At 33.9% G+C, this 22,886-nt stretch overlaps 2 protein-coding genes across 2 annotated transcripts; both read left to right on the forward strand.

Annotated features, from left to right (window-relative positions):
- The first annotated feature begins 10,007 nt into the window (after nt 1–10,007).
- LOC134716583 (NFX1-type zinc finger-containing protein 1-like) lies at nt 10,008–15,874 on the forward strand. The gene is made up of 2 exons (XM_063579595.1): nt 10,008–15,246; nt 15,849–15,874. The coding sequence occupies exons 1-2, from the start codon at nt 10,008–10,010 to the stop codon at nt 15,872–15,874; spliced, it is 5,265 nt and encodes a 1,754-aa protein (XP_063435665.1).
- A 194-nt stretch (nt 15,875–16,068) lies between these two features.
- Nucleotides 16,069–21,152, forward strand: LOC134713883 (uncharacterized). Its single transcript, XM_063575169.1, has 2 exons — nt 16,069–16,380; nt 18,056–21,152. Exons 1-2 carry the CDS (start codon nt 16,191–16,193, stop codon nt 18,790–18,792), a joined length of 927 nt encoding a protein of 308 aa, XP_063431239.1. The 5' UTR covers nt 16,069–16,190; the 3' UTR covers nt 18,793–21,152.
- Nucleotides 21,153–22,886: the final 1,734 nt, after the last annotated feature.

A 22,886-nucleotide genomic window follows, 5' to 3' on the forward strand; every position in this document is an offset into this window, starting at 1 on the left:
TCCATCACTGTATTGGATACCTAAACTACATAAGTGTCCTTACAAACAAAGGTGTATTGCTGGGTCTTCCAAGTGCTCCACGAAACCCTTTTCTAAATTATTAACATCTATTTTATCAGCAATCAAAGACGGGCTTCAACGTTATTGCGAAACTGCCTATTCTAGAGGTGGCGTGAATCAGATGTGGATACTTAAAAATTACAAAGATCTTTTAGAGTACATACAATCTAACTCTCTTTCATCTTATAACAGTATTAAAACATTTGACTTTTCTACTCTTTACACAAGTATTCCACATTCCAAACTAAAAGACAAATTAAAAGAGTTGGTATTACTTTGCTTCATAAAAAAGAATGGCCAACGTAGATACAAGTATCTTGTCTTAGGGAGGGATACATCCTACTTTATAAAGAATCACTCTGATTCAAACAAAAAATTCTCTGAAACCGATATTATCAAGATGCTTGATTTCTTGATTGACAACATATTTGTTACGTTCGGAGGACGTGTTTTTCAACAGACTGTCGGCATCCCAATGGGAACACACTGTGCCCCTATACTTGCTTACTTGTTTCTTAATTATTCTGAGGCTGACTTCATGCAGGAACTTCTTAGGAAGAAAGATAAGAGATTAGCAATATCCTTTAACTCTACTTTCCGCTATATAGATGACGTTCTTTCACTAAACAATTCAAAATTTGGTGACTATGTGGAACGCATCTATCCCATCGAATTGGAGATAAAAGATACTACAGATACAGTTAAGTCGGCTTCATATCTTGACTTACATCTAGAAATTGACAATGAGGGTCGGTTGAAGACAAAACTTTACGACAAAAGAGATGATTTCAGCTTTTCAATTGTGAACTCTCCATTTCTAAGTAGCAACATTCCAGCAGCACCTGCATACGGGGTATATAACTCCCAATTGATACGATATTCCCGTGCTTGCATTTCCTATCATAATTTTCTTGATAGAGGGTTACTGCTCACAAGGAAGCTATCAAACTAAAAGTTCCAAATGGTGAAGTTGAAATCATCCCTTCGTAAATTTTACGGACGCCATCACGAGTTGGTTGACCGTTATGTAATAACCGTTTCACAAATGATATCGGATATGTTCCTTACGTCGTAACTACGGGGCGCCGTATGGGACTCTTGTGATTTTGTACAAAATTCAATTCTGTCATAACAAAATCATTTTTGTCTTACAAAACTATGTGATACAGACTTGTTTTATGAAAACTTCAATTTTGTGATGACAAAATTCATTTTTGTAGACAAAAATTGATTTTGTCATTACAAAATTCATTTTTATAGACAAAATTCATTTTTGTCATGACAAAAGTCAATTCTGTCAAAAAGGTATGCAAATATAAACTTATTTGCATACAAAATTGAGTTTTGTTACCTGATATGGAAATTAAAACACAAAAGTCAATTGTTAGAGACAAAATTGATTTTTTTTTAGACAAAATTGACTTTTGTGAGACAAAATTGACTTTAGTGAGACAAAATTGACTTTTGTGAGACAAAATTGACTTTTGTGAGACAAAATTCAATTTTGTCTCACAAAAGTCGATTTTGTACAGACAAAATTCAATTTTGTGCGACAAAATTCATTTTTGTGACAACAAAATTCACTTTTGTGAGACGAAATTGACAAAATTGAATTTTGTGTTCAATTTTGTCTTACAAAATTCAATTTTGTGACGACAAAATTCAATTTTGTGACGACAAAATTCAATTTTGTGACGACAAAATTCATTTTTGTGACGACAAAATTGTATTTTGTCTCACAAAATTGACTTTTGTGAGACAAAATTAACAAAATTGAATTTTGTCTCAATTTTGTGAGACAAAATTGACAAAACTGAATTTTGTCTCAATTTTGTCAATTTTGTCTCACAAAAGTCAATTTTGTGTCACAAAAGTCAATTTTGTCTCACAAAAGTCAATTTTGTCTCACAAAAGTCAATTTTGTCTCACAAAAGTCAATTTTGTCTCACAAAAGTCAATTTTGTGTAACAAAAGTCAATTTTGTGTAACAAAAGTCGATTTTTTATGCAAATTAGTTCACAGAATCCAAACTAAACTAATTTGCATACAAAATTCACTTTTGTCACCTAATTTTCAAATTAGGTAACAAAAGTCAAGTCTGTGTAACAAAAATGAATTTTGTCACGACAAAAGTGACTTTTGTCCACTGAAAGATAATTTTGTATGACAAAATTTTAAATTTGTATATAGTATTTTCAAATTTTGTCAAACTTATCATTTTTGTTTAACAAAAGTCACTTTTGTCCGTACAAAATTGAATTTTGAGTACAAAACCACAAGAGTCCCATTCGGCGCCCTGTAGTAACTACAAAACCCTTCCCTTTCATGAATTTGACTATTTACCGGATTTGTAATCACACAAGCAACACGACGGGTGCCGCATGTGGAGCAGAATCTGCTTACCCTTCCGGAGCACCTGAGATAACCCCTAGTTTTTGGTGGGGTTCGTATTGTTTATTATTTAGTTTTCTATGTTGTGTCATGTGTACTTTTGTTTTTCTGTTTGTCTTTTTCATTTTTAGCCATGGCGTTGTCAGTTTATTTTGAATTTATGACTGTCCCTTTGGTATCTTTCGTCCCTCTTTTACAGAAAAAAACATGTATACAATTCAGATCATATTGTACTCTCACACGTTTTCCAAATTTTAACGCACATAGTAATAGCTAAACTATGATTGTAAAGTTGCAACAAACGTAACGATTACGCGCAAAATGTAATGGTAATGTGCGCAAATGTATAAATGTACCGTCTATTCCATAATTTGTATTGTGACTCGGTACAATTATTCATTTAATTATCAAATACTGACTGTATGAACCTGTGATCAAGTGTAAATTGTTGTAACAAAACCTAATGTATTTAGTTTGTTGGCACATGTTGATTATTTTTAAATGTTGGCATAGGTTGAAGTTGATTCGATGACGTAATGTTTTCTGAAAATTGAGAAAATTCTATTTCACTTTCTGTTCTGAATAAAGTAACCCATGCATATATATCAATAAATAACTTTACAATAGATTTGCATCGATTTTATTCAAAACGTAAAAGATTTCAGACGGGACGGAGATAGTATGTATCCTAGGAAGGAAATTAATTGCTACAGTCTCAGTTAACGCCAGACTAGATTGCTCAGGGTCCTTGGTAGGATTTGTTGGTAAGATTATCATTATTATACTAAAGTAAAGAAATAAATTTGCAATTATCTATTGGAAAGTAATTTTTAGTACAATAAAGACAAACAAATCTACTGTAACCTTTAAATGTCAAAGAATTAAAGAGAAAAGTGGCTTAAAACATTAGAAAATACAGGAATGAAGGACCCTTCTCGCCTCAGCCCTAATCAAACATTCTGTATTATCTTTAATTTGAAAATGGCGTTTAAATAGTTATCAGAGGTCCCAGTCTCATAATTTGATGCGCCAGACGCACGTTTAGTCTTCACAAGACTCATCAGTGACGCTCATATCAAAATAGTGAAAAAGCCTCAAAAAAGTATATGGTTGAAAAGCATTGAAAACCCAATATTTCAAAACGGAAATCAAGGCTGAAATTTCAGATTTATGTGAAGATGATGGTAGTGTTTAACGACCTTGACTAGATATACATCCCTCGCACGGTCGGCTCGGTGCCCGAAGGTGTTTGGTGAGCGTTTAAATATTTTCTGCAGTGGGTCAGGAACAGGTGGATGACGCCATTTTGGTTTTGTTGAGTTCTTTTGGTTTGTTTACTGCCTTAACAACGACTGCTTTCAGGTCTGGATTGGTCAGATTGGTACAATCACAGTAAATGATCGGTATAATTCTTTGTCCAAATCTGCAAAACATGGAGACAGATTTGCGATTTATTGGTTACACTGTTTATTTGCATAAAGAAAACTGAGTTATTTATTGCAATATCGAAGATGTTTTAACAAATACCAAATATTTGTGCTTATAGAATTAATCAAATAAGCCATTTAAGCGGAGGTAATTCTTTTAGTACACAAGTTATATTGGACATATAAGTAAAAATATAATAAAAGTTTCTCATATTTTATTTCAAAATTCTGTCTCATAGAGTTCTTTGTATGCACTAAAATGTGTTTTTTCATGAACAATTTAAGCAAAGTTTGGCTGTTCTGAACAATTCGTACCTTGAAAAATAGCGCGGTGACCCATACTTTCTATAATTTTTTTGAAAAAAGCAAATATAGTTAAATTTTCATTTTGGCAAAGTATAACAAAATTCTTTATTTTTTTTCTATACCCCTGAACTACCTGAATAAGTTATACAGTTATTTTTCAGAGACATATTGCCAAATCTGGACATTTGACTTACACCTGCTTAGAAATCAATTGACCACAACTGCCACCAAAATGCCCGTGATCAAATCCGTAGATTGAAAAACCGAGTTCCACATGCGACATCGGTCGTGATACTCCAATGCAATATGTTGATCAGCAATACTAAGTGATAAGGCAGCATGCAAAAGCCAATTGACAATTGCCTCTTATCTTACCATAAGACAACAACAAATTCATAAACCATCGGTCATGTAAATTTTCTTACCCCGAAACATGATCAAATCTGAAATTTTAGAATTAAAACATTTCTTTTCATGACAAAGGATAGACATTACTGCATACACAGCACAGACATTCAAAAATTAAAACGCACAAAGAACAACACTTTAAAGATTAAAACAAGAGCAACACAAACCACATTTATACAACACTAGGGGTGGTTTCATATCCTCCGGATGGGTAAGCAAATCCTGCTTTACATCTATCACCCTTCGGGGTATTTATGTTAGTACAAACCTCTTGATAAAGTCTTATTCAACAGGACACATCCGAGGAAAATTGTTGATGTCAGTTTTCAGAAAATTGTATGAACCACCTAAGACAAGCCGGCTTCTGAATAACTGTGTAGCTTGACTTTGATTGTTGATCAAACTGATGTTAGTGAATTAGAGAGAAGTGTCATGGAGGAACACTTGCATATGGAACTCTCAGTAATATAACGTTAGACCAATAATTCAATACAGTTAAGGAGGGTCAAATACTTCATTGTTGGGTATATTCCAAAGGACCAAATGACAGACCTATGTTATCGAAAAAAAAGCAAAGACATTTTGAAAACACGTGTACGCACGAAAATGAGAGTATTCGGTTTTATCTTCCGAAGCTGATTTTCTATATGTCCTAGAAGTTAACATCCACAGCATGTTGCTATAGTGTCAAATTCAAGTTAAATCATTTCAATCTTTCATTTAGAACTAATATTTTAAAGGAATGTTCCATGACAATAAGCAATTAATGTTGTATACAACTTTTAAAATAAAATAAATGTTAAAAGTGTTCCTTATGATATAGGTATTTAAAATTTGATAGAAAATATGGACCTTAGATTCTCTGTTTTTTACAATCCAAGATGGCGAAAGACACCCATACCACCTAAAGTCTCTCTAAGATGAAACATAGAGATCATATCTGGGAACGTAGAAGAAACGTGTATGTGCAATATAAAATTGAGAACGGAAATGGGGAATGTGTCAAAGAGACAAAGACCCGACCATAGAAAAAAACAACAGCAGAAGGTCACCAACAGGTCTTCAATGTTTAAATAGTTATCAGAGGTCCCAGTCTCATAATTTGATGCGCCAGACGCACGTTTAGTCTTCACAAGACTCATCAGTGACGCTCATATCAAAATAGTGAAAAAGCCCCAAAAAAGTATATGGTTGAAAAGCATTGAAAACCCAATATTTAAAAACGGAAATCAAGGCTGAAATTTCAGATTTATGTGAAGATGATGGTAGTGTTTAACGACCTTTACTAGATATACATCCCTCGCACGGTCGGCTCGGTGCCCGAAGGTGTTTGGTGAGCGTTTAAATATTTTCTGCAGTGGGTCAGGAACAGGTGGATGACGCCATTTTGGTTTTGTTGAGTTCTTTTGGTTTGTTTACTGCCTTAACAACGACTGCTTTCAGGTCTGGATTGGTCAGATTGGTACAATCACAGTAAATGATCGGTATAATTCTTTGTCCAAATCTGCAAAACATGGAGACAGATTTGCGATTTATTGGTTACACTGTTTATTTGCATAAAGAAAACTGAGTTATTTATTGCAATATCGAAGATGTTTTAACAAATACCAAATATTTGTGCTTATAGAATTAATCAAATAAGCCATTTAAGCGGAGGTAATTCTTTTAGTACACAAGTTATATTGGACATATAAGTAAAAATATAATAAAAGTTTCTCATATTTTATTTCAAAATTCTGTCTCATAGAGTTCTTTGTATGCACTAAAATGTGTTTTTTCATGAACAATTTAAGCAAAGTTTGGCTGTTTTGAACAATTCGTACCTTGAAAAATAGCGCGGTGACCCATACTTTTTATAATTTTTTGAAAAAAGCAAATATAGTTAAATTTTCATTTTGGCAAAGTATCACAAAATTCTTCATTTTTTTTCTATACCCCTGAACTACCTGAATAAGTTATACAGTTATTTTTCAGAGACATATTGCCAAATCTGGACATTTGACTTACACCTGCTTAGAAATCAATTGACCACAACTGCCACCAAAATGCTCGTGATCGAATCCGTAGATTGAAAAACCAAGTTCCACATGCGACATCGGTCGTGATACTCCAATGCAATATGTTGATCAGCAAAACTAAGTGATAAGGCAGCATGCAAAAGCCAATTGACAATTGCCTCTTATCTTACCATAAGACAAATACAAATTCATAAACCATCGGTCATGTAAATTTTCTTACCCTGAAACATGACCAAATCTGAAATTTTGAAATTGAAACATTTCTTTTCATGACAAAGGATAGACATTACTGCATAAACAGCATAAGCATTCAAAAATTAAAACGCACAAAGAACAACACTAAAAATTAAAACAAGAGCAACACAAACCACGTATACAACACTAGGGGTGGTTTCATATTCTCCGATGGGTAAGCAAATCCTGCTTTACATCTATCACCCTTCGGGTTGATCAAACTGATGTTAGTGAATTAGAGAGAAGTGTCATGGTGGAACACTTGCATATGGAACTCTCAGTAATATAACGTAAGACCAATAATTCAATACAGTTAAGGAAGGTCAAATTCTTCATTGTTGGGTATATTCCAAAGGACCAAATGACAGACCTATGTTATCGAAAAAAAAACAAAGACATTTTGAAAACACGTGTACGCACGAAAATGAGAGTATTCGGTTTTATCTTCCGAAGCTGATTTTCTATATGTCCTAGAAGTTAACATCCACAGCATGTTGCTATAGTGTCAAATTCAAGTTAAATCATTTCAATCTTTCATTTAGAACTAATATTTTAAAGGAATGTTCCATGACAATAAGCAATTAATGTTGTATACAGCTTTTAAAATAAAATAAATGTTAAAAGTGTTCCTTAAAATATAGGTATTTAAACTGGTAGTAAATGATATGCTACATGCCAAAACGTTGTTTCTAAGTTACTTGTCAACCTTTGTTTATAACTCACATATTATCAAATAGGGTGTTAAAAGATTTCAAGATAAACAATACAACAAGTGCATATAGTTCATTCTGAAGAATATTATTACATTATTGATTAACTAGTAGATAGGTACGATCATAATGCTGTAACACATTGGTGATTCTTCTTTATACTTGTTTATAAGACATATGAAATATAATTCGGAGTTTAGTATGACGTCCATTATCACTGAACTAGTACACATACTTGTTTAGGGGCCAGCTGAAGGACGTCTCCGGGTGCGGGAGTTTCTCGCTGCATTGAAAACCCATTGATAGCCTTCGGCTGCTGTCTGCTCTATGGCCGGGTTGCTTTCTCTGTGACACATTCCCAATTTCCATTCTCCGTTTTATTGTAATAACCTTTCAACTAACAAATTGTTAATCTCTTCGTTTCAATGTCAAATCATTATTCTTGCAATTGATAAACCTAATATCCTTTATTCTTCTATATAAATAAAACGAGATAACACGTCAATAAATCAGCAACTAAACGACATTATAGTGTATACTTCTGTAAATATAGACAATGCAATTCCCCATACGAACTCCCTTTGCGACTGAAACTGTTCAACTTTTACTTCATCATTTCGTAAATTTTACGGACGCCATCACGAGTTGGTTGACCGTTATGGAATAACCGTTTCACAAATGAAATCGGATATGTTTCTTACGTCGTAACTACAATCCCCTTCCCTTTCATGAATGTGACCAACCGAATTAGACTATTTACCGGATTTGATATCACATAAGCAGCACGACGGGTGCCACATGTGGAGCAGGATCTACTTACCCTCCGGAGCACCTGAGATCACCCCTAGTTTTTGGTGGGGTTCATGTTGTTTATTCTTTGGTTTTCTATGTTGTGTCATGTGTACTATTGTTTGTCTGTTTGTCTTTTTCATTTTTAGCCATGGCGTTGTTAGTTTGTTTTAGATTTATGAGTTTGACTGTCCCTTTGGTATCTTTCGTCCCTCTTTTACTATGAATTTCGTAAAAATATATATCCAAGAAGAAAAAGTGTATATTCACTCCTTTTTTTATCTAAAGGGCTGTGTGGTATAGTTTCAATTTGTATATGCCCCTAATTTTTACGAGTTTAAACTCATTATAACATTTTATACTACTACTACATTAATTGAGGGTCTTTTTCAGATTTCAATTTCCACCGCTACGATGTTTTTTTCATACTGGTAACATTCCCATTTTAAGGTGGTATGGGAGTCTAAAATAAAAATGATAGAATTTGTTCATACTTTGTCAAAATGTATTATCTATTGATACATGTTCAAAAATATTATAAAAATGATAGATCACCGCACATTTTCTCAAGCTACAGGTTTTGACAAAATGACAAATTTTGTATGGATTATACAGGAAAAACACCATTTTGTGAATAAAAACTAAACAAAATGATAGAATTGTAAAATAAATTAGGAAAAGTTGCGTTTAGACAATGCTTTGAGAATATCAAAAGAAAAGATAGGGTCACCGTACGTTTTTTCTGGCTAAAAGACAAAATAGGAAAATTTCATGTAGAGTCCTTTAGAAAATGCACTGTTTTAGAGTTACCTCCCCTTAGAATGCCAATTTGAAAATATTCAAAAACAACCAAAAATAATCTACACTTGTAAAAATATTAATGTTTCTAAGTTATATTCTTATAAACTGGTTCTTTTAAATGAAAATTCACATTAAATATCTGTATTCCTGCATCAAATTTTGCTAATTTGATAGAAAATATGGACCTTAGATTCTCTGTTTTTTACAATCCAAGATGGCGAAAGACACCCATACCACCTTAAGTCTCTCTAAGATGAAACATAGAGATCATATCTGGGAACGTAGAAGAAACGTGTATGTGCAATATAAAATTGAGAATGGAAATGGGGAATGTGTCAAAGAGACAAAAACCCGACCGTAGAAAAAACCACAGCAGAAGGTCACCAACAGGTCTTCAATGTAGCGAGAAAGTCTCTCACCCAGAGGCGTCCTGCAGGTGGCTCCTAAACAAATATATACTAGTTCAGTGATGATGAACGTCATACTAATTTCCAAATTGTACACAATAATCTAAAATTAAAATAATGCAAGACTAACAAAGGCCAGAGACTCCTGACTTGGGACAGACGCACAATGCGGCGAGGTTAAACATGTTTGTGAGATCTCAACCCTCTAATATATCTATTATATATCATAAAAGAAATATATCGAAGAAGTATCTTGATTATTTTTTTAACGCAATGACAATGCACGAAACTTTTTATTGGGAGAAAGCTTTCAAACTTTGACTAACCCATTGACAAAATTATACAAAATGTGATTAACAGGTGTATGTACACATCACGTTTATTGAAATCTTACAATGTTTAATCACAATAAATTACTTATTATTTTAGGTAGTCAAATAGAAATATATATTGACAATGGCTTCAAATAGACCAGAGAAAATACAACCTGTAGATTTTATAGAGGGATTATACAAGAAAAATGTTAAGAGTGAAGAGCTATTACAGATATTTGTAAAGAACATGAACATGTTTCATAGTTCAATTTATGACAAGAAACTGTCGGACGATTCATTATCGTTGCTTGTTCATTTAATTGCAAGGGTTTGTGATTGTACAAAACAGAAAAGAAATCGAGAAATCTGTCAGCTGTTGAATATGCTGTCTGCATCACCGCTGTTCAAGAACCGAAGTAATACACTTCTTTTAGGGAAAACATGCAATTACTCCTGTGATCATAGTTTTCAATGTTTATTATCTGATTTCTTAACAATACTTCAGGAAATTTACCTCAGGATACCTCGTTTGTCTACAACGCCTCAAGTTATGAGACTTGGGGAACATTTGAAAGAGCAAATAAGCGAATGTGATGATTTAGAAGACAAAGGGATGATGATGGACATTGTGATGGAAACTATGAAAGGAATTAGGCATATTACTGGAGAGAGATCAAGAGCAAAACAAGACGCTGAAGATAAATTTCTTCCTCCAGATGATTTCCGAACTGTGTCAGTCATTCCGGAACAAAACGACATTCTAAACATTCCAAAGTTTCTCAGACGTAACAAAGTGTGCGGGAAATATATGAATTTAGATCATTATTTAGATGTTCAGTTTAGATTGTACAGGGAAGACTGTGTATCTCCTCTTAGAGATGCTCTGCTGGAATTCAAACAGAAAGATAAAGCAGATCGGAAGGAAAATATCAGATTAGAACATGGTCTACTCTACAAGAACGTAAAAGTAATGAAACAAATCATTTCTATAGACTCTGGTGAAGTATTTGAAATAAAACTGGACCCAGAACATCGTAAACGTGTCAACTGGGGAAATGGAAAGAGACTTATATATGGTACTTTATTGCTTATTTCCTTTGATCGTTTTAATACGGTTTTCGTTGCTATTGTAGCTGAAAGTGAAACGAAAATTTTACAAAAGAAAGGTAGCTTTACTGTACAGGTATTTAGATATGGAAACAAACAAAACCTACCTAGAAATACAGATGGTATAATTATAGAATCAAATTCATCGTACTTTGAGGCATACAGACATGTATTAAAAGCTTTGCAGCAAATAAGAGAAGAAACTTCCCCTTTCACTAAATATCTTGTTCACTGTGAGAACAAGGTCCGTTTCCTATCGTACATTTCAAAACATCATGTATATGATCTCAGGCCTGTAATCAAAAATTGCCGGATAGATCTAGACAACACTAATCGTAGAACTCTTAGAAATACTTTTCTAAAACAGACACCAATAAATATTGCAACTTTGTCTGAAGAAGACTGGCCGTCCACTGAGATGTTGAAAATGGACGAATCTCAGCGGAAAGCGTTTATTGCAGCACTTACAAAGGAATTTGTTCTCATACAAGGGCCACCAGGGACTGGTAAAACATACCTTGCATTGCAAATTGCAAAAACATTACTTCATAATACTAACAGGCTAAATATGAATTCCAAGGGTAAGGACGAAAAATATACACGAAACGCTCGGATAATAGCAACAAAGCCGTATATGTTAGTCGTGTGTTATACAAACCACGCGTTGGATCAATTCGTTCAGGGGATTATTGATTTTATGCCGGAAACCCCATCAGGTCATCGCTGCTTCCCCGAAATCGTTCGATTTGGAAGTCGAAGTAAAAATCCCAAATTTGAAGAGCTTTCGATAAAAAACCTACGGAGTAGAGTTCGATTGAAACCCCATTTTCCTCGAGATGAAGTACTTAAAGAAGCATCAAAAGCTAAAAGAAAAATAAAGGAGATTCGGAAAACTATCGAGGCATTAAAGAGCAAAAATATTGTATTGTGGTTCGATGAAATAAAATGTGTTCTTACAAAAAATTTTGCGAGTCAATTTGGAGAAAAGTTTGTTTGGTTGCAGTGGCTGAATGTGTCAGAGCAGTCCTGGTATGAAGAAGTGAACAAGCAATATCAAAACCAACGAAATGACGAAGCAATCAAAAATCTACTCGGTGGTTTTGCAGCTGAGCTTGAAGAGGTCGAATTTGTTTCATTGATTTCGGAGAAAGAAACTGCATATAGCGTGCGGTACTTGGAGGTTGATGATGTTGACTTTTCGCTCAATACTGATACTATCGGTCTCGATCTGGACATGCAATACGAAAATGAGCTGCATAAAACAAATAAACTTGAAAAAAAGTGTAAATTAATCTTGCGTTTGGAAAAAGAGAAAGCAGCAAGGGAACTACACTATGGTAAAGCCATGTCAGAAGGTCAAGTTAAACAAATTAAAAGTATCTGGAAACTTTCCATAAAAGATCGTTGGAAAATGTATAGGTATTGGTTAATGCAGTATGTTAAGATACTACACGAACAACTCCGTAAAAGCGAAAAAGAATTCCATGATATATTTGATGACTACAGACATAATAGTATAGAAAAAGACGAAATTATCATGAAACAAGCAACAGTTTTAGCGATGACTACAACATCTGCAGCACGATATAGAGAATCCTTAAGCAAAGTTGATCCTTTAATCACCATAATTGAAGAAGCAGCAGAAGTACCAGAGGCTCACATAGTAACTGCGATCAGTCCAAGATGTAAACATTTAATTTTGATCGGGGACCATAAGCAGTTGCAACCAAAACCTGCCGTGCATGAACTTGCCATTAAATTCAATTTGTCCGTTTCCTTGTTTGAACGAATGGTTATGAACAACTTGAGCTACTATTGCCTTCAAAGACAACACCGAATGAGACCAGAGATTTCTGAACTAGTTCGCCACATATATCACACTCTATATGACAACGAAAATGTATATGAATATCCACCGATTAAAGGGGTTCATAAGAGTTTGTACTTTATTACACATAACAAACAGGAAGCTTTCAAGGATGAAGGCAGAAGTTTTTCAAACGAATACGAGGCTGAATATCTTAAAGAGCTTTACCTTTATCTGCTTAAGCAAAGATATGAACCCTCTGAAATAACGATACTTACGGCTTATGCTGGACAGACGTCCTGCTTGGAAGGAAAATTGCCAAGCTCAAAGTTCAAAGGAGTCAAAATTTGCGTGCTTGACAATTATCAAGGTGAAGAAAATGAAATCATTCTTTTATCATTAGTGCGTAGCAATACGACAGGCGATATCGGATTCCTAAATCGAGAAAATAGAATTTGCGTGGCTTTGTCTAGAGCCAAGCAAGGACTTTTCATAATAGGTAACAGCGATACATTAACAAAGAAGTCTCAACACTGGCAGACTGTAATTGGAAAACTACAAATGCAAGAGAATGTCAACGACATAAACAAAACATCCCCTATATACCAAGGGATTGGAAAGGGGTTACCATTGTACTGTCAAAATCATCCAAAGAAAAAAGGAATTCTCGCCGAGTCGCCTAGTGACTTCAAAAAAGTGAAAGATGGAGGTTGTGATATTCCATGTGAATTTCGATTACCATGTGGACATGAGTGTCGATACGATTGTCATCCGTTTGACAAGGAACATAAAACATATAAATGCAAGAAACAATGTACACTGACTTGTGTAGAAGGACATAAATGTTTTAAGAGATGTCATTATGCTGACGAGTGTCGTTGCAGTGTAGAAATGAAACGCGAACTAAAATGTCACCATACAATTTTTCTTCAATGCCATGTTCACTATTCTAAATATCCATGCCCTTTTAAAGTAAGCAGAACATTATTATGTGGACATACCTCTTCAATTGAATGTCACGTGGACCCAAACACTGTTTTATGCACAGTATCTGTTGACAGAGAACTGGAGTGTGGACACACAGCACAATTAAATTGTCATATTGATCCAAACCGACACGAGTGTGCTATGATCCTAACAGAAACAAGATCAAAGTGTGGTCATAAATTTGAACGCAGGTGTCATGATGCCAATTATGAAATTTTGAATAAGTGTAAAGTTTTGATAAACGAAAAACGAACATCGTGTGACCATTTGATAGAACGGAATTGTTTCGACACCACATATGAAATGCGTATAGACTGTAGCATTACCGTTACAATGAACAGGTCATCATGTGGTCATGAATATCAAAGGCAGTGCCATGACCGAATGTATGCGATGAGTCATAAATGCATTGATATTGTTACAGAACAGTGGTCATCTTGTAAACATTACTACAAAAGACATTGTTTTGAATCTGACTTTGTCATGAGGCACACTTGTCAAAGTAAAACTGTTGACAAAAGAATCGATTGTGGTCATGAGTTTGTAAGAACATGTTCAGATACGAATTACCAACATAAACACAAATGCTGCGTCTACGTTGAGAAAAATGTCCCAAAATGTGGCCATAAAGTAAAGCTTCCATGCCACCAAGATGTTTCAACGGTTAAATGTAAAGAAAGTGTTACAAAAGTTCTAGATTGCAAGCATGTCAATAGATACGAATGTTTCAAAATTGATACAATCAAATGTAAGGTAAAATGCAACAAAATATGCATAAATGGCCACGTATGTACAAAAACATGTCATTTCCCTACTCCCTGTGACTGCCAAGAGCTTATAAAAACAATTTTAGAGGGCTGTAAACACCAACAAACTATCCCATGTTCAATCGATTCTAAAGTATATCCTTGTAAAACAATGGTGAAGAAAGTGCTGAATAAATGCCAACATTTACAGTACATGCAATGCCATATAGACCCCGAGACAATAAGATGTACATTTGCAGTCCTGAAGTCTTTACCTAAATGCGGACACGAGGAAATGGTTTTCTGTTCAGAAAATCTCTCAGGCGCAATATGTACAAAAGAAGTTGAAATAAAGTTAGATAAATGCGGACATTCAGTTGGAATTAAATGCTGGCAGAAAAAATATATGCCTTTACAAGAAGTAAAATGTTTTGAGCCTACATTACACACGCGCTCTGATTGTGGACATATTACTACTATTCCATGTTGGGAAATATCAAGTCATGACTTTACTCCTTGTCAGAAATTATTAGACACGACACTTTCATGTGGTCATGTCATCAAAAGCGTTTGCAGTGTGGAAGAAGAAACAATATGTGATAAAAGATGTGATAAACCATTGTCCTGTGGACATCCATGCCCAGGAGTATGCCATGAATGTGATCATAATCAAGATTGCTCACGACAGTGTGAAAGGGAACTCGTGTGTGGCCATGCCTGTCCAAGTGAAGTTTGTATGATGTGCACTCCGTGTCAAAATTCTTGCTCATTTGCATGTTCACATTCGAAATGTCCTACTCCATGCATTGATTCATGTAAACCCTGCAAAGAAAACTGTTCATGGGTATGTCAACATCGTAAATGTACAAAGTTATGCTTTGAAGAATGCAATCGCCAAAGATGTTGTAATGACTGTGATAAAATTTTGTCTTGTGGCCATCAATGTCCTGGTTATTGTGGTGAACCATGTCCACTGGAGTGTGCTATTTGTAAACCGAAAATGTACGTATTAAAATATAATTATATATTAGATGAAAAAATTGTAACATTCGTACAATGTGGTCACTCTTTTGGCAGTATTTATCTTGATGATTGTATGGATGAAATGAAAAATCGCTTAGTGTCAAAATGCCCATGGTGTAGGGCAATTATTAGTTATCATCCAAGATATGAACAAATTTTGAAAAGGCAAAAACTGGCAATAGAAGATACGAAATTGAAGATTCGTAAGGTACGAGTTAATTCACAAACTATATATCCTGCGTGTGATGCTGGAATGCTAACATCATTTGAACAGTATACGACCAGTATTGCAACATATCTTCACATTATTCAGCAAACCCAGCGAAAGATGGAGTTTGATCAAGAATTCCATGACATCGGGAAATTAGTGGAATCTATTCTCGAAGATATTGAAACCACTGAAGCAACTTCATTCAAAACTTGCTTACAATTGTCTGAGAAAATATTCAGTTTGTATGTCCAATGGATATTGTGCCTTTTCACGACAAAGCCAGAATTAATGGACAAATTTTATATTGCCGATTGGTTTCCTGCACTGAAAAAATTAACAAGTAAACATTTAAACAACTTTTGGCCCGAAGTGGTAGAGTCGCTGGAATGTTATTTAGAAAAAAATGATAGAATATCGACCGACATAAATGGTCATCGCACAATAATGAGCCGTTCTATAGTTGCAATTGTACGTTCGTTGAAAACACTTCTGAATCAGGACAAAATATCTGAAATACTAAAGCCCTTTATTGCTGACATGGAGGGCGATGGATACTTAGCAAATACAAAAATATATCCCAAGTTGAATAATGTGGTTGGCATACATAGCAGTGATTGGACAATATGTCGAAATGGTAAGAATTGTATCATATAGTTACATACAAAAGCAATGCATTAAAACAAATGACAGATAGAAGTTATGTGGAGTCTTCAATAATAAAAGATAGATTATGCATACTTATATTTGTACCTCAGAATCTTCACACGTCTTCATATGCTGTGAATAAATTTAGAAAGACACAAAATTATATGCTATCTATTTCGAATATATTAATGAACTACTTTTTTTTTATCATAAAACTTTCGAGCACGATCATTAGTGTACTCAAACTAAATCAAAATCAACGAATCAAATCATTGGATTTAGTGTTTCGAGCACAACTTTTGTACTACGAGTACTGGGTCAAGTTTAATGACTGCATGAGGGTCCAAGCCTATCTTTCACAAATAAACACAACAGTAATATTTAATTATCAAAGATATCAGGATTATAATTTAATACGCCAGACGCGCGTTTCGTCTACATAAGACTCATCAGTGACGCTCATATCAAAAAGTTATCAAGCCAAACAAAATAAACAAGTACAAAGTTGAAGAGCACTAAGGATCATACGGTGTTCAAAAATAAAGGGAACAGTAGTATACCGCTGTTCTCAATCGAATAAGGAAAAAACAACAATCTGGGTTACAAACTAAAACTGAGGGAAACACATTAAATATAAGAGGAGAACTACGACACAACAGAAACACAACATTAAAATGTAACACATACAGAAACAAACTATAATATAACAATAGCCATTTTCCTGACTTGGTACAGGACATTTTAATAAAAAAAAAAATGGTGGGTTGAACCTGGTTTTGTGGCATACCAAACCATTTTATGGCAATGTTAAATATAAATTTAAAATGACAACATTACATGATAGGACTACAATACAAATAAATGGGAGAAAATATAGGACAGAGAAACATACGAATAATAGCTAACAAATGGTACTGGGTTTTAGAATTTAATACGTCAGACGCACGTTTCGTCCACACAAGACTAACCAGTTACGCTCTGATGAAAAAAGTTCGAAAGCCAAAACAAGTACAAAGTTGAAGAGCATTGAGGACAAAAGTTCCAAAAAGTTGTGCCCAATATGGCTATGGTTTTCTGCCTGGGATAAGAACATCCTCATTATTTAGAATAATTCATACTTTTGCAAACCGTTTTTTTTTTTTATAAAATGACTATATAATAGATATATATAAAGTCATAAATCGATAGAGAAAAAAACTAATCCGGGTAACAAACCAAAACTGAGGTAAACAAATCAAGTATAAGAGGAAAACGAAGGAACAACAAGAACACCGAAGTTTACTCGGGATCAATTATCAGGCGATCTTTACTGTCACGTTTCCGACGGACATACTATTTTCACTTCAATAGATATGTTACCGTATATCATATTCATTACACTTATATAATTGAATGTGAAATACCACTGATATGAAAAATACATATTAACAGGTAGCATTTTCTGTTCAAAGCACTATATCTAGGGTAACCGGAAACTTTCAAAGTTCGATAGCCAAGGTCACGTGTTACATTTGTTCCTTTAAAACTTTTAAGTTTTAGATTGTATATTTATTGTTTTCTTAAGTTTGCCAGCTATTTGCAGCTAGTCATAAAATTATTTGTTATAGTAATTTAATACCAATCTACAAACCATTAGTTTGAGAATATGTGTATATCAATTTTAGGTCATTCTGTATCAACAATCTTGGATAGTTCTTGCAAAATTTGTGATGGTCCCGATAATCACCGAACTGAGTTCCGGTATGATAATAGACATAATGAAGTCACTCATGGACTGACAAAGGAAAGTGGCGCTCAGCTAGGAAAAAGCCAGGTGTCAAATGTTAGAGGTAAAAGAAGTAACTTTTGTAAAGACAATTCAGCAGATATAAGTGAGGATTTTGGTAATATGTATTCGCGTCCGAGAGTAAGAAATCCTACCGGAAACAAAAGTTGTCGTGAAAACTTCCGCTGTGGTCGGGGACAAAATCTTAGAGGTCGTGGTGCAAATAGTAAAAGTACAGAAAAAGCGATGCAGGGGAAATCATCAAATGAGAAAACAAGGAGATCTGACAAAAATTACCAAATGCATCCACTTCCTTCGTTAAAATCCGACAACGAAAGTTACCATACAGAAGACGGAGAAGATAAACATAACATAAAGAGTTTTCCAAGCAAAGCCCTTGTTACAGGTAGTGACAATAGTAAAAGTGATAGTAATGGTGCTGGCAGTGGTGTTAGTAAACATGACAGTGTCCCTGGTCACGAAGACATCACAGATGGTAATGAAAGTAGCGGAAGTAGAAGACTAGAATTAAGTAGAGGCGGACATCGAGGCCATTATCATTTCAGAGGATATTCAGGTCGTGGACGAGGTCGTGGCGGAATCATGGGTAAGGGTCGTGGTAGTATCTCCAAGTAACTATTGAAAATTTGTGGTTTACATATAGATATCATGTTTTATTAGTATAAATTATACTAAATCCATATTTATATGATAACTATTTCTTATTAGTTGAATTAGTAAAATGTAATTTATACATCTGTGAATTTGTAAATAACTTGTCGCATTACAAATAGTAAGTGTCATTGGCTGGAACAAAATGTTTTACATGTGAAATATTATTATTCGATATTGAAGAAAAAGAAACAGTAGTCGCATACTATTGTGTTAGAGATAATAGAATGGGATTACAGAAACTTTTCTGTTATGTAAAAGGACAGTCTGTATAATATTTCTAAATATTTTTATTTTTGTCAGAGTTAAATTCCCTTTCTCAACTTTGTTTTTCTTTTGGTAGATGCATAAAAGCTTTAAACACGTGATTTTTTTTAAAAATTCTTTAATGGATTATAAAACCAACTTTAATAGGAATTGGTAAAAATTAAATCAAAATGCATACAAAATTTAATATACCTGAGTCATGCACTATCAAACTGCTAAAACTAAACCAATACATGCAGCATCTTCATCGCGGATTACAACTTACAACTTTCAAATTCTGTTAGCTCCATGTGTCGCATAGGGCGCGAACAGAAAACTACCATCTGAGTAGTATGCTGCTTGTTGTTGTACTTCTCATCTTGTCCTCCGTCAGTCTTTTCCTTTCCTTTTCTACCATTTGTCTCCAAGTTTCCTTTGGTCTTCTCGATTTCTCTTTTCGTGTGGTTTCCACGTTAATGCGATTAGACAATCGTTCCACGAGTCCATCTTCAGGATGTGACCTATCCAACTCCATCTCCTGGTCTGGGTGATGGTGTTGGTGATGCTGTAAATATTGGCAAAAATAACCGGAAGATTCTACGTCGATGATTAAAGCATTATAAACTTACCTGATTTTTCTCTCTTGTATTTATTAATGGCAAAATCAAATCCTTTTTTATTTTACAAAATGTAACACTATTATATTCGTTCTGATCATTCCCTTTAAATAGTTCTGGGCGAACGACAGAGAAAACATCAAAACTCCCATACGAAACGAAAATGTACTTGTTACGAGATGTGTCACTTCCAGCGTAGAAGACTTGTAAAATCAGGATAGAAGATTAGTCATTATTTTTACCAATATATTGTGTTATATCAATGTTCCTTTTTACAACAAAACTAATGAAAGAAGGAATATGCAAACATACATACGTGTTCGAAGTAAATCATTCAAATACTTTATAAAAATAAAAACACAGTTTGTTACCATTTTTAGGTGTTTGATAAGCCTTTGAAATAAGGCTGTTCATAATAAATGTGATGTACAGTTAGGTTTGTTGGGGGTATAATCACGGTCGTTGCTTTTATTTTTACTTTTATTGTAGTTGACGTCATATTTTTGAAATTATTGAGTTCGTGTTACCCAGATTTAGGATGAAGTCTTTATATATTTGAAGTAAATGTATAAACTAAGAAATCTGAGTTTCATCTTACGGATGTTATAGTCATGCAGATTTAATTAGATGGGTGATTGGTATGTCATACTGTTATTTCATTATAAATAGACAACTTTGAGAATTTTTATCATTTTCTTGTGAAATGAGTATATGTTTTATATAACAAATTATTAGAGATTCAAGCTCAGGATTATGTATTTGTGGAAACTGAGACGTACATTATTTTTAATATTTTATTTTTACGCTATCTTAATTTGTAAATATGTATTTGGTATAACATCGTGTGTCGTAAGTCAGTTTCTGGCTGGATATATTGGTTGTTTTATTATGTATGTATGGCATAAATGAGCTATAGAATTACAAAAATAATGTTAGCAATTGTGTATGAACTATGAACTGTTGTTTTACATGTATATCTGTTTTTCTTTACTATAATCTAAAATATGAATGAATACAATGGAGTTAATAATAATTTTATGCTAATTTAACGTGGATGTTTATATTTTTTGTAAATGTTACATATTTGTATTGTTATTTTGTATTTGTGTTTGTATTTAGAAGCAGTTCGATTGTTTGGATTTTCTACTAATACAATATTTTACCTTATCATGTCTTATGTATACAATAGCAGTGATTTACCGTTAACAAAAAAATGAGCCAGCAATTATTTATTTTTTATGTATGTAAAATTATAAACATTTGGACGCTCGCCAAGCCTCGTCTTCGCTAGCCAAGGGCGATCAAATACAAGAGGTGAGGGGTCGCAACTCTTGGCTAGAAAACATGGGCGAGTCTCGCGTTTTAAATTTGAAAATTTAATTGTTTCTAATGGAGAAGTGTTGCAGCACACTCAACCCAGTGGTAGAAGTATATTTTTTCCATAGTTTTTAGTTGTTTTATGACAGGATTTCCTATTGTTGCTGTTGCTTTTGCTGATTAAAAATATACAATATCAGTTTTGTAAATCACTATAGAATGACCTATTGGCATTTGTGTTAAGATGTTCGTAACTTGATCAGAGAAAAAAATACATCATGCATATTCAATGTAACAAGTCAACGATTATCATATTGTGGAGTCTAAAATCTCGATTGACCTGGAGAAGGATGCATTGCCATCGACAAACTAAGAGTAAATAATGCCAGAGTCCAGCCTTAAAACAGTTCACATATTGACCATTCCGAAGAGCTGTTGCGCGAGGTGCTATGAAGTATTGACTCCTGGAAATACTTTTGGGTTGTGCAATTAGACCTTTTCAACAATTGTCTACACCTACAGTTGAGCACGACTACGACAGGTAAGATGTGAGGGGTCGTCGCAAAAATAAAAATTGAAATAATACTATACATCACTAAGAGATTTAATGCTTGAAATTTATTTGATTGACAATAATATACTTTTCCAACAGAGTAAAATATCATGAATTTTTTAAATTTAGAAGGACAAAACAAAGATCAATTCATTTTCTGTACGGTGAAAATAACAAAAGAAGAAAAACCAATGTAGTGATCGACTAAAAAGCATAATTTCCACCGTGTGAAGACCGTACATTGTATAAACATTTTTAGGACTTGGTTCAGGCGCACAAAACATGCGACAGAGTTTTACTAATCTAATTAGATATAAAAAAAATAATACTCCCTTATGCATGGTCATAGATGAAATTTAAAAAGAATCATTAGTACAAAAAAAATAAAAGATTATAAAACCGGCAAACATTTATCAAGGAAAAAAGAAACAGCGAAACAATTTCTGATCCGTTGACAACAAAATAAAATATAGCAATGACAGTGTAACATACAAAACCAACGATATTTGATCAACACGGACCCCATTAAACTCTATTGCTAAGCAATTCCCGCTTTTTGCAAGAAACTCGGAGGTCATTTTCGAGAACAGTGGAATGGCTCTACGATAAAAAGGACAACGTCTGTTATTTCTTCGGAACACGGGCAATTATATTGGACAATCAATTCGTGAGGACGATCATATAGTTAAGTGAGGGGAAAAAATAAGTCATTGGACTCCCAATCCCTACATAGCACTATCCAAAAAGAATTTACAATGAAAAGGTCTATAGTAACTTGTATGTTGAATTATAAATTCCATACGCAGGTATGTACTGCTTTTAAATGTTGATACATCTCCCCTTATTCAAGAAGGAAATACACCAACTTTTACAAGATATCTTGATCTTTTCCCTCGACCTTTGAAATCAATATGTTTTTACCCCTCCCAAAATGGAATATGTACATCGGGTAAGTTTTAGATCGTTTAAAAAAGACTCGACCGTGTTTACAAATACAGGAGGTGAGGGGTCGCAACTCTTGGCTAGAAAACATGGGCGAGTCTCGCGTTTTAAATTTGAAAATTTAATTGTTTCTAATGGAGAAGTGTTGCAGCACACTCAACCCAGTGGTAGAAGTATATTTTTTCCATAGTTTTTAGTTGTTTTATGACAGGATTTCCTATTGTTGCTGTTGCTTTTGTTGATTAAAAATATACAATATCAGTTATATACGATATCATGATACGGAATGATTGCAGTAATTTTTTAATCAATTCAACGTGAAATGTCGTGTAAATATATGTAATAATAATATTGTATGATAGAGAAATATTTTTATTTACTTT

The sequence above is a fragment of the Mytilus trossulus genome, chromosome 4 (genome assembly GCF_036588685.1).
Source record: "Mytilus trossulus isolate FHL-02 chromosome 4, PNRI_Mtr1.1.1.hap1, whole genome shotgun sequence".
NCBI classification, from domain to species: Eukaryota; Metazoa; Mollusca; class Bivalvia; order Mytilida; family Mytilidae; genus Mytilus; species Mytilus trossulus.